Source organism: Scatophagus argus, chromosome 6 (genome assembly GCF_020382885.2).
Source record: "Scatophagus argus isolate fScaArg1 chromosome 6, fScaArg1.pri, whole genome shotgun sequence".
NCBI lineage: Eukaryota > Metazoa > Chordata > Actinopteri > Scatophagidae > Scatophagus > Scatophagus argus.
In genome coordinates, this window is record NC_058498.1 from 8,263,770 (window position 1) to 8,280,861 (window position 17,092).

The 17,092-nt window shown below is 39.6% G+C and overlaps 2 protein-coding genes across 6 annotated transcripts in view; one reads left to right on the plus strand and one right to left on the minus strand.

Annotated features, from left to right (window-relative positions):
- LOC124060236 (GTP cyclohydrolase 1-like) overlaps positions 1-17,043 on the plus strand; it is a 35,923-nt gene extending 18,880 nt beyond the window's left edge. The window contains exons 2-7 of one of the 4 annotated variants that reach the window (XM_046390933.1): positions 7,034-7,333; positions 7,589-7,698; positions 7,931-7,986; positions 8,087-8,118; positions 8,229-8,313; positions 8,444-8,729. In XM_046390933.1, coding sequence (XP_046246889.1) covers positions 7,063-7,333; positions 7,589-7,698; positions 7,931-7,986; positions 8,087-8,118; positions 8,229-8,313; positions 8,444-8,570 — 681 coding nt within the window. In that variant the 5' untranslated portion in view covers positions 7,034-7,062 and the 3' untranslated portion in view covers positions 8,571-8,729. Of the gene's footprint in view, positions 1-7,033; positions 7,334-7,588; positions 7,699-7,930; positions 7,987-8,086; positions 8,119-8,228; positions 8,314-8,443; positions 8,730-15,229; positions 15,300-15,763; positions 15,917-16,593; positions 16,671-16,944 lie in introns of those variants that run through there. The other 3 variants (XR_006843539.1, XR_006843537.1, XR_006843538.1) reach the window with 3 other exon arrangements.
- Positions 8,899-17,092, minus strand: part of kank3 (KN motif and ankyrin repeat domains 3) — a 33,509-nt gene continuing 25,315 nt past the window's right edge. For both annotated transcript variants that reach the window (XM_046390923.1, XM_046390922.1), the window contains exons 9-12: positions 15,353-15,498; positions 12,683-12,883; positions 10,844-10,945; positions 8,899-10,168 (exon numbers count right to left, since the gene is read on the minus strand). In XM_046390923.1, coding sequence (XP_046246879.1) covers positions 10,106-10,168; positions 10,844-10,945; positions 12,683-12,883; positions 15,353-15,498 — 512 coding nt within the window. In that variant the 3' untranslated portion in view covers positions 8,899-10,105. The remainder of the gene's footprint in view (positions 10,169-10,843; positions 10,946-12,682; positions 12,884-15,352; positions 15,499-17,092) is intronic.

Here is a 17,092-nt window from a genome sequence, read left to right on the forward strand (position 1 = left end):
TAATTTTAATCAAAATTGTTGGGATTGAAAAATAAATATTTATAAATAAATATAAATATTGGGGGGTGGGAACATGATTGATCTGACCCTGTCACGATAGCAAAGGTGTTAACAATGAGATTACACAGTTGGTGTAACTGACTGGAAAAAAAAAAAACAAACTCATTTACCTTTAGTGACTTTTCTTTAAAGAAAAACAAAACTTCTATATCTGAATTACTTCATACTTTCAGTATTGATTTTATGAGAATGGAAAAGCTTTACAAATACTGATAATATGACAACTTAAATTTACTTTATCTGTATTGGTGTTGTTGATACTCAGATTACCTAAAATGTGATCTTTTTGTATAAAAGAAGCATACGGTAGTGTCAAAATTTACTGTGTGATGCAACATTGCAGATTAAAAGTCGAAGCTTTGGAAATGTCGTCAGCAGCGAAGTACTTCGAATTGTGCGCAACCACGGAGTCTTCACGGCTCGATATTCACAGTACATTGTGTCCATTTCCTGTTGTGACAATGCGACGCAATGAACATAATTTCAAACTAAGTCCTGCGATCTTTACCAAATAAGCCCATTTTCTCATGTTTTAATACTTCTGTCCGAAAAATAGCTTCTGTGCGCATACGATTATTTATCAACACAAGTCATTTATAACCTTTTTTTGGTCTAAATATACGTTGCTATTTATGCTTGTAAATCAGAAAAATGTGCTGTGTCAAACTTGCGTTTTAATAATGACCTTAAGAAAATAAAAGTAAATGTTTGCTCATCTCAAGCACTATTACTGGATTGGTGGGTGAATACAGAATAACATTAGCGAGACGCAAAGTTGGAGTCATAAAAATCTCGTTATGTATGTTGCGTTTTACAGCAGCGCTCTGCTCAAAATGTCCCATACTTTCAGTGTCAGACAATTGAAATCGTCAATCCGATCATCCAACAGATGCTCCTGATTTGCTGATGATGACTGTTATGTCAAGGTGTTTTTGTTAAATATTTGGTCGTAGTCTGTTATCTATCAGTGTTGTGTCCCAAAAACGGGATTGCTGATGTACGCCATATTTCCCCATCGCCTTTAAGCTTTGCATCATCCCGTTCCTAAGCTTGTAATGACGAAGGTATATGACGGCTGAACATGCACAGAACTTTCAAAATGGCAACTTCTGATGTAGATAACAGCCTGAAAACATGAAACACCATTAGTAAACTCAGCAGGACGGGACAGTACACACCTACCTGGGCCAAGGCAGAAGGGACCTGGCAGCAGGGAAATCCAACGCTTCATGGACATCCATGAAGCGGTGAAGAGACGTGGCTGGACACACACGTGGCTCAGATCAAACCAACCACGGGCCTCGGTCCTCACGCCATCCGATGTCCCCCCCACCTCCACACTCCCCCACTCCTCCTATCCCGTACTGCCTCTTCCCCCCCCCGTGTCCTCCATCTTTTAAAGATCCTCTCCATTTGGTTGTCTGTCCCCTCTGAGTGCCACATTTTCCCACGATGCCATTCCTCTGGGTATTTCCTCTCTTCGATACACCGCATGTCTTCAGCAAAATCGAGCTTTTTCAAAGCCATTTCCTACTTTGTTTTTACTTTTACGTTCAATTAACAGTGACGTGCCATATAAAACAAACCTTTGAAAACATATTTAAGTATGAAAAAAATCTATAAAAATGTTTTAGGTTCTAGAGCTTATGCAGGTAAAGCAAAGGTAAAAGTAAAAGAGGAGCACTTCTCTTCGCACCGTAACTCTTTTTCACAGTTTGAGAGCACAGTGTGGCTGCACAGTGGGGGGACAGAAGCATGAGAATGAGTCGGTGGGAAAAAAAAACTCCAATATAAATAAATAAGGGAAGGATGCCACTGTTGCTATACAGAGCAGGGGGCTTAGTGGTCTCCTGAAATCCTATTGGCCGGTCTGTTGCCATGTGCTCGGGAGTCAGCAGAGATGCTGCTAACAAATCAAGGAAACGTTCTAATATTAGACTGTATGTATCTAGGCAGTGGGAGCCCCTGACCTCTCAACTCCGCCAGCGTTACGTTTCACTTCACAGATCAGCATAATGAAAGAAGTGGTGTGGAAGTAACTGGTTAAAAAAAAAAAAATGTTAGTGCGCTGTAGACAAAACAGCAGACACAGTCTCCCTCCATCATATCCCAGCCAGCACTGTTACAAATGACGAGAGAAAGGGAAAACAGTTTCATCGTCTTTTTGGTCCTCACATTAAAAATTAAACAGAATGTGAGCAAAGAAAAAAGATATTTTTAAAGCATGCTGGCTGTTGCTGTGCTGATTTATGATTTTTTTTCCCCTGTACTGTGTCTCGCACATTATCATCTACATTGTTATTATACTGTCTTTATAGCTGATCAGTTTATAAACAATGTTTTCTATAAAACCTGAAGAGAAAAGAAGAGAATGAAAATAATTTTCCAAGTCATTACCGTGGATCAGTTGTCCAGTGTAATGGTAATGTACTGTATCTTATCTGTTACTTCAAAGCAGATTATATTCACTGTTTTGTTTTACATTTAGAACAGCTTGTGTCTTTTGGTAATCTCATAATTACTGATTTTGTTTACAGATGATTTGGGTACATTATCTCTCTGCATGACTGGTCTTCAACAGCTGTTGAGTAAATGCTCCCAATACACATGGTGACCTAAGCATCAAATGTAATGTCATGATAATTAGATGTAAAGAGGTTAGAAATATTGTTCATCCTCAAATCTGCTTGGCGAACATGTAAGCTGATATGAAGGTCTGCCTGCATGTGTGCAGCTGTATGAGACACAGTGGCTTAAAACGTGTTACCCAGTGTACAAAGATTTTGTAGTGCTGGGCATACTGTATATTTGACAGAATAAATGTACTTTCGTGTCAGGCTGGCGTAAGAAACCATATTTATAAATGTAAAGATTGAATACGGTAGAGAATAATACAGAGGATGCACTGGTGAATCCTACTAAGAGCTGCATGTTTTACCTCCAAGACGAAGGACATTTAGAATTGGTGTTTGATCCATAAGTGCATGATTATGTGTGATTCTTGCGATGATAAATTAATTTTTCCAAAGTTTTGCATAATAAGAATTGACCTATCGTTAACTAGTGTTTTTTATCATTTACTGATGTTGTTCATGTTGACTAAACTAATAATTTATATATTAATAGTTTATACAGATGCTATTAAAATTAGTTAATAATACAATGACGAGCTTCAGTAACTGTTGGTTAACAAATGCCTCTTGTTAATATTTATTAAAGGTTTATGTTTATGAAGGTGCTAACTTAGGTTATATAATGTATATTGTACATTTTTATTTGCTTGTTCCTTGCTCTTCATGTAGACTTTCCTCAACTTACAGACTAATCTATAAAACTAAACTTAAACTTCAAACCTTATTGTCAGTATATTTTTTATGTACACCCAAATTTGTCTCAGCATTTAACCCGTCGCTGGTTGAACACACACATGCAGCATGCAGTAAAACACACAGGAGCAGTGGGCTGCCATATCAGGCAGTTGGGGGGTTAGGTGCCTTGCTCAAGGGCACGTCAGCCGTTACTAATGGAGAGGGGGAGCGTTGATTTGTCACTCCACCCTCCCACCCATTATCATTTAGACTAACACAAAATGTCCTTTTGAAAACAAAGAGTAATAGTAAGCATAGGCTAAAAGTAAGAGTAGCTTTATATTTATTTTCATTGTAAATATGTATTGGAAATTGTACTTAACACACCGCATAGTCATTGTAGTGATTAAATATTTACTACTATGCGTTTTCACATTCAGACGTGTCTTTGGCTAGACATGCATGTGGTGTATGTAGAAGTCGATATAAGGCAATATAAGATCTCTGAGTGCAGGGCAGCTTGTCTGTATCTGCAGAGTCCTTCTCCTCTCTGTTTAAACTCGGTGCACATGTTCTGGCACTCAGCAGCTCCTCCATTCGTCTCTGAAGCATAGTGATACTCCATTCTGACTCTTGGTGCTACTTTCTGTGAAAGACGCTGCAGCATACAGTGAATCAAGCCCAGTGTTGCCTACTGTTGGCTCCGTGTTCTCAGAAAGGCTATCCCTTGCTGTTTAAATCTGATATGGGATCCTCAGGCTACAGCGTCACAGGAGCCTCAAGACTCCAATGCAGGAGATAATTGTGAATAATTGTCTGATTTCAGCTCTTGAGTAGGCTTAAACTTTATACGCTGACAAGGTCACCACATAAATCAGTTTTTGAATTCCCTTGCAAAAATTTCATGGAACAGCATTTAACTGATCCTTTGATTTGTGTTTAAATACCTAGAAGTCACATGCTGTGAGGCGACGTCACAGAAGTGACTGAGTGCTTGTAACAACAACACTCACATGCAAGCCGTGACATGCTTTTAAAGCTGTTGATTACACAGTATAGTGAAATGAAGTCAAACGAGATTCAAGTGATGGCTGAAATACAACCTGTATTACATTTAACATTTAACAAAAGTATGGTCTGTTTGCAGAAATATACAGTTGTTTGATATGATTTGATGATGGAAAGTAATCAATAAGATGGCAAACAAAAAAACTTTCACCCTGCATCCGAAAACGTAATTTTGTAGGCTACTGTGCTATTTTTTTTGGCATGTCCAGAACCTTACTGTGAAACCAGTAGTACATGAAATGCATACCATTTTTTTCAGGAAATATTACAGCATGCAAGCACTAAATCGACCTTTACCCTTCTGACTGTCTTGTGCTTCAGAAGAATGCTGCTATCGAAACATATCTTGTCACACAGAACCCAGAACCAAACCTGTTAATAGTAAATGGACTGTGTAGTTACTTTGATTGTTATTTATTTATTTTTTTATCTGCCCTCTTCTATATATCTATACCTCTGTTTTTATTATTTAAAAGTATTTCACTAAATGCGTCACCTGATACCACTGTTATTTTTGTCAATATCATTTAAAAATTTCTAAATCACCAGCATTATAGACTCTTCCCGGTACCACAACTTTTTGTGATAGTCTGTGTGATTTCAGCAATAACACTAATTTAAGGATGAGTTAATCAGGTGTGTTTAACTTATGAAATTGCGTTTTATTCATATTGTAACTTAACAGAATGATCGTAAAAGGTCTTTAAAGATGTTTCAGCTTGCTGACTGTCACAACGCTGCCTTGGTCAGTGATGCATGAAGATAGTCTTTATGTACGACAATGCTTGGGCATTTTTATTCCCATTTCCTTTATAAAGAGGCTCTCTTGGTGATGGGGAATTAAAAATAATGAATTAAAAGCACATTATTGAAGAATCTGTAGTTAACCATAATCACATACTTTACCCAATAATGCACTTAGGCTCACTTTATTGGCTGCGTGGTGTTTGCAAAGTGTGACTGTCAGCAGACAAGGTCTTGTCTTCTGTTCAACCTCTGCTTTGCAGATGATATAGTCGTCCGTCTGCTTCATGGAAATCAGTCATCACATGGGCCTGTGGTCAGTGATTTTTCACAGAGATGTGATGATAACTTTCTCGGACTGAACTTTTCAAAACTAAAGATATAGGTAAACATAAATAGATAGATAGATACTTTATTGATCCCGAGGGAAATTCAAGCATCCAGTAGTCCATTACAGAAGTGTAGGTTAGTCAAAAGTAAACAAACAAACAACCAAACAAGGCCTAACTGTTAGTGGGAAAAATAGACTACACATACTAAATAAACTAACATATGCTACATAAAGTACAATAGAGTGCAGCAGGTCGACCAGATTGACTGTGTGTATAAAACCAGAGACTAAAGAGCCGCAGTGTAAACATGTGTAAACAGATTGCTACTCAGAAATGAGTTATAAAGTGTAGGTCAATTGTACAAAACAATATAAGGTAAGGTGCATAGTGGAATAAATGTTCAATAAATAAATGTTATTTTTACGCCTGATGTGACTCAGGCTCAGACTGTCGCTGGGATTATGACCCCTGAGTACCCAGAAATGCGTTGTAGAGTCTAATGGCCAGGGGAACAAACAAGTTCCTGAGTCTGTTTGTGGAGCAGCTCTGAGACAGCAGCCTGGTGCTGAACACACTCCTCTGACTGATCAGAGTCCTGTGCAGAGGGTGGGAGGCATTGTCCAGTATGGACAGGATCTTATCCAGGATCTGTTTTTTCTGCTACTGACACTACAGAGTCCAGCTCTGTGCCCACCACAGATCCTGCCCTCCGCACCAGTCTGTCCAGCCAAGTTGCGTCCCTCTTCTTACTGCTGCCTCCCCAGCACACCCCAGCATACGTTACCTTTTCAGACCACTGTTACAGGAAGCAAATTAGAAATTGTACAAAGCTGCAGGTACCTCGCTGCTTACATTGATATAAAAATTGAGCTTTGATGTGAACATTGTGGCAATATGCAAGAAGGTACAGCAAAGGCTGCATTTTCTGCTGAGGTTTAATGCTTTTAATGTTGACACACAGCTATTGGTGCTACTCTGTAGTCCATCAGAGCCTTCGTATCGAGTTCTAGCCCATGCGCCTGCCCGGCCCGATCATGTGCATGACGTTTCACCCTATTTTTATAGCATCGGATGAATAATTAAAACCAAACTTAAACTTTGAATTTGTTTGCATGCTTTCCACAGATTTACATGGTGTGTATTATGCTCCTCATGTTTCACAAGGATGTTTCACCTCTTCTGCTTCTTAGAATTATTTCTGCGTATTATTCTCAGAAAATAAATAAATATAAATTTGAATTGAAGTTAGATTTTGGTAGTTAAATACAGACCAATACAAGGTGCTATTCTGTTGTACAGCTTTGAGGTATTTTAAATTAAATCACAAGATCAGTCAAATGCTGCTCAATAGCATTGGTTGCAAGAGAATTTTAAATTGATTTGTCCTGCTTGGGTGTCTTAAGGCTCCAGTGATGGTCTAGCCTGAGGGCCCAACATCAGGCTTTAAAAACCAAGGGAGGTCCTCTCTGAGACCACTGAGCCAACAGTACACAACTGGGTCTGATTCATTGTATCCTGCAGTGTCTTTTGCAGTAGTGCCAAGAGCCAGAATGGAGTATCAGTATTCTTCAGAGCTGAATGGAGTGGTTGCAGAGTGTCAGAACATGTGTATTGAGTCAAAACATAACAGTTCATGCACAGAAGAGAAGGACTCCAAGAACTCTACAGATGCAAACAAGCTGTCTCACATTGAGAGATCTTATACGACCATACTGAGTGAGCTTGGAGAGGACGTCGAGCGGGAGGGACTTCTACGTACACCACGACGTGCGGCCAAAGCCATGCAATTCCTCACCAAAGGCTACAATGAAACAGTTCAGGGTGAGGACAGATCTCTTTCATCTTGTTTATGACAAAGCTTTCAGTAGTACTGAACTTGACTGTATTAACAAAAAGTCTGTGGAAATGAAAATGACATTTCAGTGTGGCTGTAATGAGTGCTTCAGACTAAATACTGTCCCTTTAGTGTCAGTCAATGGCATGCTTATTGTTAGATCTTGTCTGCGTGTCATGTATTCATTTCATATTTTCTTCCATAAATTCAGAACAAGCAACTAAAATCTAATATTCTCACAGATATCTTGAATGATGCTATCTTTGATGAAAACCACGAAGAGATGGTGATCGTCACGGGCATTGACTTGTTCTCCCTCTGTGAACATCACCTGGTGCCCTTCTATGGCAAGGTAATTCAACACTGAAGTTAATCCTGAGTCTTAAGAAGGTCATATTTATCTATATGTGACATTTACCTGAATTTGTCATTTATACAGAGAGTGTTCTGCATCTCTTCAACTTAGCAGATTTTATATGAGAGTAATAACCCTTGTAAGCATATACACTGATGGGTAATTTATGCTGTATTTTAACATACGTTATGTGGTGATGATAATGAAACGTTTTGTTTCAATTTGTCAGGCTCACATAGCATACCTCCCAAACAAGAAAGTGGTTGGTCTCAGCAAACTTGCGAGGTAGGTGATTAAAACATGCACACATGCCCACATGAACACACACATAAACACACACACAGACCTTCTGTGTCATTCTCATTATTTCCTAAATTTCTTTTAGAATTGTTGAGATCTACAGCAGGAGGTTTCAAGGTAAAAAATAACTGTTATAATACTGCATGCTGTCTTTCTTTATAATCTTACTTTTCTTTAAATTTCTTTTATGTTCCTGTGTGACATTGTTAGCCTCACTTTCTCCACAGTTCAGGAGCGTCTAACCAAACAGATTGCTTCAGCCATTTCTGAGGCATTGGAGCCTGCTGGAGTGGCAGTGGTGATTGAGGCTACGTGAGTATTCAGCTTCTGTTTCAGTGTTCGAACACCACACACATCATTTAAATATGTAGAAATAAATTGGATAGTTTTGCAGTCCCAAGTAATTCTGTGTAAATCATAAATGTTTTTTTGTGCAATGCAGCCACATGTGTATGGTGATGAGAGGTGTGCAGAAGATGAACGCCAGTACTGTGACAAGTGTCATGCTGGGAGTATTTCAGGATGATCCAAAGACCAGGAAGGAGTTCCTTGGCCTGACAAAGAAGTGAGCAGCAAACAGATCAACAGAGTGAACTTTCTTTGTTTTATTATCTGTGAACTGCTTTGGTTTTAACTAAAGTTTATATTTAATTCATGTAATGTCTACAAGATGTTCCACACTGTATACATGTACAGATAAAGATATAAAATAAAGATAAAGTGAAAACTTTCTATTATTTTTCTCTGTCTATTCTTATTTATTTAGATTTAAAAGATGTATTTTGTATGAACAACTTCGTACACTTCTATTATGTATTACTTATGTATTACTTATATTATTCTATGTGTTCACATAGAGACACACACACAGAGTTAAAACTCATGTTTCAGTTAGTGTATTAATTGCACACCTTGGGCCTATAGTGCAGTCAAAATAAAATATCGGCAGACAACAGAAACCTGTGACTGTTGCCAGACTCTTATTATGACAAGACCCAGAACTCTGGATTTGATTCTCTGTTTAAGTTTTTCAGGACTGTAGCTTTGAGGACTGGTCAGAAACCCAACAGAAATATATTCACGTGTACTGTATGTGAAACCTGTTAGAATACATTTAAATCAGACCATCTGAGGATTTGCAATAATTTGGTACTTAAATTAGACTTTGCTGCTAATAATTTTGTCCATCTACTAAATTTTGAATGCAGGACTTTTACTTGAAACAGTGTATTCGTACACTCTGCGATAGCTGCAACTTGTTAAGCATCCCAGTACTGGTAACAGCACAAACCATTAAGGTGTGTCAACAAAGCTGCTAACGAGTCATGGAAATTATTTGTGTGTTTGGAGGAGATGGTCTTTCTGTACTCCACCTTCACCCAGTCTAAAGAACAGTTGCAGAAACAGTTTTGATCAACCTTTATGTAAATGTTTATTTCAAACTTGAATATATATATATATATATATATGTTTGTGTGTATATATATATGGACATACAATGCACAGACAGTGCTGACTATGAAGGTGAAGAGGTTCACAGATCAGTTAGCCAAGGCACGACAGACAGAGAAAACTGGAGGGTCACACATGGCCTGTGTTGTGTCATTTGATGTCTTTCGTCACCTCATGCTGGACATGCAGACACAAGTAGTAAAGATAGCCAGGATGTGCCAGTCCAGGGAACCAGCATACATTTCCTGGCACGGGGATTTAACGTGAAGCACGTAATGTATCAGCATGTGGGCTTAAGTGAAAAATAAGGGGTGCAGGTTTTCAGATGTGCATCACATACCACCAGTGTGTGTTGCCCTTAACGTTAAAATATTAGTGAAGTGCAAATTTATAAATGTAAGGTCTCATCTCCTGTCACAGAAACAACACGTGTTGGACACCTCATTTAGACATGCTAAGAGTTAGTCAAGTATATAATATAACCAGTTCACAAATTTTATGGAAAAATAATATTCTCATATTAACAATACTTATAAATGCAGGACATATGGCAATATATATATATATAAATACATATATATTATAAGTAAATTCCAGTGGAGCTTTTCACAGCTCAGATCCAGTTATGGTTGCTGACGAGGCCATGATCCTGTCAGTCTGAAGGCCAGGACTTGTGAGGGCTGTTGGGGCTCCTCGGCTGGGCCTTTGGACTCCCCTGAAAGACACAATGTGTAGTACATAAGACTAAAAGAACTCATCATTCTGCAAATTATTCAATTTTTTTTTAGAACCATTAAATCTTGAGGAACAACACTGGGATGTCACTGAATAACACTTCCACAAAGTTTAGATTACTTTAAAAATATAAAGGTCAATCAGGTTTTTTTTGCTGTGCTCACTTAAAATTGGATTCATTTAATAGAAGTGTTTTACTAATTAAAACAATCAATTTTCCAACTCAAAACACAATCCACAGTAACTTGGTAACACCTATAGGGGGCAGCAGTGCACCACCTTCTATCACATTAGCCCACACCCAAGCTAAGGCTTGGAGCGCTGCTGTGAAACTGATCCGACCCACTTAAAATACAAGAGACATTGATCACTGTACAGTTGGGAGTGTGACCTGCTCTGACTTCAGCCTGCTTGCATGCCATTTCTCAGCACATTTAAAGCTGATAGCTTTTAGTCTTGTCAGCTTGTGACCATACATAAAAATGTTGACATTTATTCTACTTTTTTCCAGGCTGTTAACTGTGAGAAAAACAAAGCCTTTTTTTTTAAAGTCTAGCTTAAAAAAAAAAGTAGGCCAGATGTTGGGAATTAAATCTGTAACTTTGTTTTTGATATGCCTTCTTTTACGTGGTGGCGGGTGGGATTATGGACTCACCGCAGCAGTCTGGGTCTTGGCATAGTTCATATGGGCGTAGAGCAGCACAGCTGTGTCATTGTGGGAAGCCTCCAGTGCGATGGACAGAGCATTGCTGCCATCCTACAGACAGAGAAGAGAGGGGAACAGTAAAAGTGAGTTCGCTCACCCTTAAAACACAACAGGAAGTTTGTCTAACAAGAACAGAGCGCTTTACAGTTTGACACGGACCAGGTGATCAACATTACACACGGTGCATCGTTTTTCCAGACGTTTGAACACGCTCTGTGCTACAAGGCCTTGTATAACCCTGACTTGATGTGTTGTATCACTCTTGTGATGTGATGTCAGGGCAACTCATCCATTCCCACCAGTCAGACAACTATAACGCGTCCTTGTTTGGCTGGTAAATGACAAATGACATTAATTCATCCTGCATCTTCAGCATTTCTAGGTTGTTGTAATTGTACTTTCCCAGCAGACTGCAGCTTGTACTCATTTACTTAAGCCCTGTTACAGACTTGAATTCATTGAATTCAAACTTGATTCATTGAAAGGAATGGTTTGCCTGTTTGATTGTCTCTGTTTTTAGAGATATTATTGCACTCAGCTTCAGTTCTTCAGGTTGGTACATAGTTTTTGTATGTTCCACGCAGCTTTAACTTGCTGGGAAATTTTTATGCTTCCAAATGAAAGATCAAACTTGACTTTGCAGCATGAGAACTTTACAATTTTAGTGCATTTTTCACACCTGGTAAGACAAATTATTTTGTTCATAAAGTGTACCAAACCAAAGAAAATGTTATAATCTTGCACCTATTGTTTTTTTTTTGTTTTTTTTTTTTAAAACAAAAAAGCACAAAATGAAAATCTGAGTCTGTAATAGCACTGTAAATATAGCTCGTATAGTCATAGTTTATTATGCTTTTCTGTGTGTTCAGAAGACAGGGGAGGGTAGGGGCTTTTCCAAATGTTTTCCATCCCCCCCAGACCACTTCTCAGTCCAGCTGTGCTGCACTGAAACACAATCCAGGAGCTGCTTGCGCTCGAAAGGCCAGCTCATTCTGGCACAGATGTGAAAATATCTGTCTGTCTGGCCTCTCTTCAACCATCCAGACTTCTCCTCTGTAAAATCACTTTAAAACAGACGACTGTGCAGATTAACAAAGAAAACAAAACAAAAGCAAGGTGCGAACACAAGTGAGAAACGTCACAAGCAACCAAGACATGAGTTTTGTTCCAGAGTAACATTTGTGCTGTTTGAGAAAAGTAACTGTTCCCTCTGAAACTCAATAGGCAATTTAAATCAGTTGGTTGAGAAAATGATCAATCTTGCATGGTCGTTCAGAGTCTAAAAGTAATCAGACTTCTTGCCTGTTTGACTATAAACAGTTACTGCTGACTTTTGCATGGCTCATGTGGTTCTGTATGCAGAGAACTCGTGCAAGAGCCTGGAGTGCACGTTGTCTGAAATGTGCAAGTCTGCGGCTGTGAACAGAGGAGTTGTGGCTTTTTAATTCATTCCCCAGAGGCCTTGTGAGTAGCCCACTGATTGTGTTTCCTGTAAACAGCACCAATTTCAGTAGAAGGCAGATGAAACTAATCTGATCATGGCTCTTAAGATCTTGCTAACAAAGAAAAACACAAAAGAAGACAAGGAGAAAAAGAAGTGACAAGAAAAGGAAATTGCAAAAACCAATTTCCCATGAGGAGTCGTTTCCTGAGCGCAGATTAAGCTGATTTCCAGACAAGAAAGTGCTCAGATATTTTCAGCAGTCAGGAATCCAACAGTCTGTGAGTCCCTGAAAGTTTCCCCTCAATGAGCACATCAGCTGAATGGATAAAATGTAAAATCCTTACATTATCAACGATGGATATGTCACAGCCGGGCTGTTCCAGGAGCAGTTTGACGATCTCAGCACGGCCATGTTCGCTAGCACACATCAGAGCTGTGGATCCCTCGTCGTCCTGCACATTAACGTCAGCGCCACACTCCAGCAGCGCCCGAACCATCTCCAGCCGGCCGTGGCTAACGGCCAGCATCAACGCTGTCTGGCCCGCCTGCAAATTTAAAGAATTACAAATGTCAAAATGCAGCTTTTTGAGAAGTAAATTTCAGCACAGTGTCACCAGACTTTGGTACAGTCCCTTTGAAAGTGATGTATCTTAGCCTTGCTTAGGAGCATATCACTTATTATAAAACTATCATTTATTTAGTCCATCCAGATTTTTTCATGTCATTTAAAATTAGTGACCTTCCCCTAATAAATCTGCTTCTCTGTTACTGTGGGCTGCTGCTTCCCCAAAATACTCCCCACTGTTATAGGCTGTTGACACGTACGGACTCAAAAGCTGGGACAGGAACTGGATGCTATTCGCTGTGAATGGGACCAGTCATTGCTGTCCGGCGCCACCCACTGAGCTAGAGAGATTGTAAAGGCGCTCAATGGCACTGCGGGATAAAGTTGAGAACTTTATGCAAATGTCCTCCGACGCAATGCGAGTGAGAGCCAATCGTGCTTGTTTTGATTCCCATGGAAACAGAGTGAGTTTTTACTGCTCAGCTTCACAAATTGGAGTGGGTGATCGCTTCCTGTGCAGATTCAGGACCACGATGCTAATCAGTCTTTGTCACATACGCTCAGGAAAGGAAACAAATTTCCTCGTGTGCAGTACAGCAGATTCGTCAGAAAATGCAGTCAAAAGTCCAGTCTGTATGGAAATTCTGTCTTCAGTGCAACGCAACTACAGGACAACAGCATCATGAGAGGACAGAGGTGACCTACTAGTTTTTATTTAGCATTATGCCTCCTTTACACCTTGGCTGTGCCTGAAATCACTCCTTCATTCACACATTCATATGGATAGGCATTATTCACTTCTATATTACTTTTGCAAGCTAAGTCTTTCCAGATACTGCAACTACTTGTAGGTTTTGCCAAGCAGCTTGAGCGAGCAAAGATGAGATGGAGCTATGTGATCTTTTAACTTGATTTTTTTTTTTCCTCAAGATGTACGTCATACTGTATGGACTGAGACCAAATTTCATCTTCATAGGTGGTCTGGACGATCACAAACAGTTTCTTATTACTGTTAAATCACAATGCGTTATGCATGCACTCCGCCCTTGCATTAACATCGCCTTTTTTCCTTATCCAGAGAGGATATCTAGAAACAGATGGTGTGTCAGTGCCAGGTGTAAATATGGTCTTAAATACAACATGGAGATTAGGAAAACAGTTCAGAGCAGTAAAGGTATAGAAGAAGATGATGATGAACTGTTCCAAAAAAACACCAAAAACAAACTTAAAAACAAAAAAATAATACTTCCATAATACCAGATTAGCTTCAAAATATGAGTCACTAATAAACTTAAAAACAAAGTAACAAAGTATTTTTGCAATGCAGTGTTTTTTACGTATCACACAGCAGAGAATAGTATGAGTCAAATTCCTGACTCTAAACTTACATTGTATGCCTTGTGGTGTTACCCACAACAATAATAACAAGCATGTGTAATTGGATTTGTAGCCAGAGATGCTATAAATTTAGAGTCCTATGACTTGGCGGAGTGAGAGCCTGTCAGGCGCCGTGTCCAAACACACACTACACAACCTAATTAGATCACAATAAAAAGATAAAAACATTCATGAATGACTTGAAGGCTGCACATTTCTCTAACCCAATCTAAGCCATAACCAATTATTCATCTGGCTCTGAAAGCTGTGCTTCATTACAACACAGGAAATGCTCTTAGCACTTTCCCCGCTGAAATGAACAGAGAACGAATAGTAGCATCATCCTCTTTTCTTTACCTTCAGCTCAGACTGTCAGTGGTAACCAAGCAGACATTCATTCAAAACTAGCTACAGTTTTGAGCCAAGTTTAAATTCGGCAAAGGAGTGCTGCTAAATCTCTGTCCAGTCTAATGCTGTCACCGGATGAGGTTAGTGACTCATTCACCTCGCTCACTGTTTTTCTGATTTGGCTGTAATATGTGGAGTTCTTTCTATGTTTGGCCTGAAATTGCATTCATCCACATTAACAGTTCAGTGTGTCCAAATCAGATTTAATTCACTGAACAAAGTCAGCTGAGCCAGACTCGACTCTTAAGTGATAAAATGCTTCTGGCTGATGAGACCGACTACAGACTCACAGTAGCTCTTTGTTTTCTTTTTTTTTTTGGACACATGTTGGTCATTCACATTTCTCAGGTGATTTTTTTTTTCCCCCAACTGAAAACTGTATCTTTGCACATCAAATTAAATTATCAATTGTGGTGCACATATTTTCACATTTTATAGCACGACAACAAATTACCCCAACCTGATGATGAAACTGTTCTGTGATCTTACATATCAAACCCAGAATGAACTAATCTCATTAGTTTTACGTTCTTTTTGACAGGAATGACAGCAGTAAAATGGAACAAATAACAGACAGTGTCTACACACAGTATCTCTGGAGTAAACAACATGTGAGTGTTATGTCTGGTAGCTCTGTTGATGTGATGAAGTGATTCAGACTTGCCTGGCTAGCCTTGGCATTGACATTCCCCTGACTGAAGAGCTTCTTCACCACAGCCATGTCCTCCTCCTCCTCTTTCACAGTAGAGAGAGCAGCCAGCATGATGGCCGTGTAGCCCGCCTTGTTTTGCTTGTCCACGTTGCACACACCTGCAGGGAACTCATTTTTATTAAATATATTTAAGCACAAACAGAAGTGCAAACACATACAGAAAGCATTCCTAATTACATGCACTGTAAATGCAAACAATGTCCTGAGTTAAGATGAAATAGTGCATGAACATGGGTTCATACTAGTTTTTAAAGTTTACTTTCTCTCACCGAGTTTTCTGCACTTTTTACCCGTATACTTGTTAAGTTATACGAACTTGTTTTTTTCTGAGTGTGTAGCATGGTTTGTGGTATGATGCTTAAGTTACAGAGCTGGAGCTGTGCACCCCAATGCGCATGTCCATTTCCGGTTAGCGCGCATCTACCGCTACCGCCAAACTCATTCAAACGCAAGAGGTCAAAGTCGTGCACCAGGCCCCAGTGCTCTCACCGAAGGCTGACTCAAACGTTGATTTCGGTAAGTTTAAAGCTTTTGTTTGTAATCTTGTCAATATAATTTAATGTTGAGAGTGAGAGAGTTCGAAGAAAGCCGACATCTCTGACTTTCCGACTTTCCGTCGGCATGTTAGCTTGTGTGTGTCTGTGCGGGTTCACAGAGCTGACGTTAGCAGCAGTTCAGCATGAGCGAATCCGATTAAAAGTGCTTTGACTCAGTCTGGAGCCCCAGTGTAGTGTTCATATTTAACATGTCTGCGCCGGTTCCTGTCTGTTAGCTGCTGGATTACGGCGAGCTGCTCATTTAGCTGTATGAGTTAACCAGTTAGCTTAACAGGCTATGGTCGGCGGCGGCGGCTCCGCGCTTCAGTTGCAGGCAGCAGAACTTACACATGTGTCAGGGTGCAGTCCTGCTCGTGTTGGGACGTAAACATTAGCTAAGGTCAGTCCAGACGGTGTGTGTGTACCGTCAGTTAAGGTTTGTTAGTCGCAGTTTGTAGACACAACATTCAAACTGAGCGCTTCATCTGCTCCAGCCAGCGGTCATAACTGACCCAGTGGAGAAAGGGAAATGCAGGCCGAGTGAAGCGCTGGAGCAGCGGGCCGATCCACGGCCGTCGCCGGCAACGGGAGCCGCGATGAGCGCTGCAGTATTTTGATAAATGCTGACACCTGGCACAGACTAGTGACTTTACCCAGTTTGGTTTATTTCATGCAGGTAGTGTAAGACCATAAATACTACAACCAACAAGCCAACACAGAAGAAAAGAGACAAGGTGGGTACTGCTTTCAGATAGACATTCAAAAATGCAGGTCGGATTAATTAGTGATGCTTATCCTTAAGTAATACATTTTGTCTGAATAAGGAGGTTTTCATAGACACTGCTGTCTGTTTTAATACACTGATGTGGAAACATTATTGAAACAATTTTAACCAGTTCATCATTTAATCTTGCTTAGACATGAAGGACATGAGAATGTGGTAACACATGACTGTTAAAATTGTGCTGATTTCATACAGTTTTTATTTTTATTTTTTCCTCCATATAGCCTACCTTAGGTGGTGTCTGTGACAATGAAGTTGGTGGCAGTTGGAAAAGAGGTACCCTCAGTCACCAAGACTGTAGCAGACTGGACCAAAATCCTTCCGAGACGGTATTGTCACTCTTAGTAATTTTTATTTCATGTTTATTTTTGT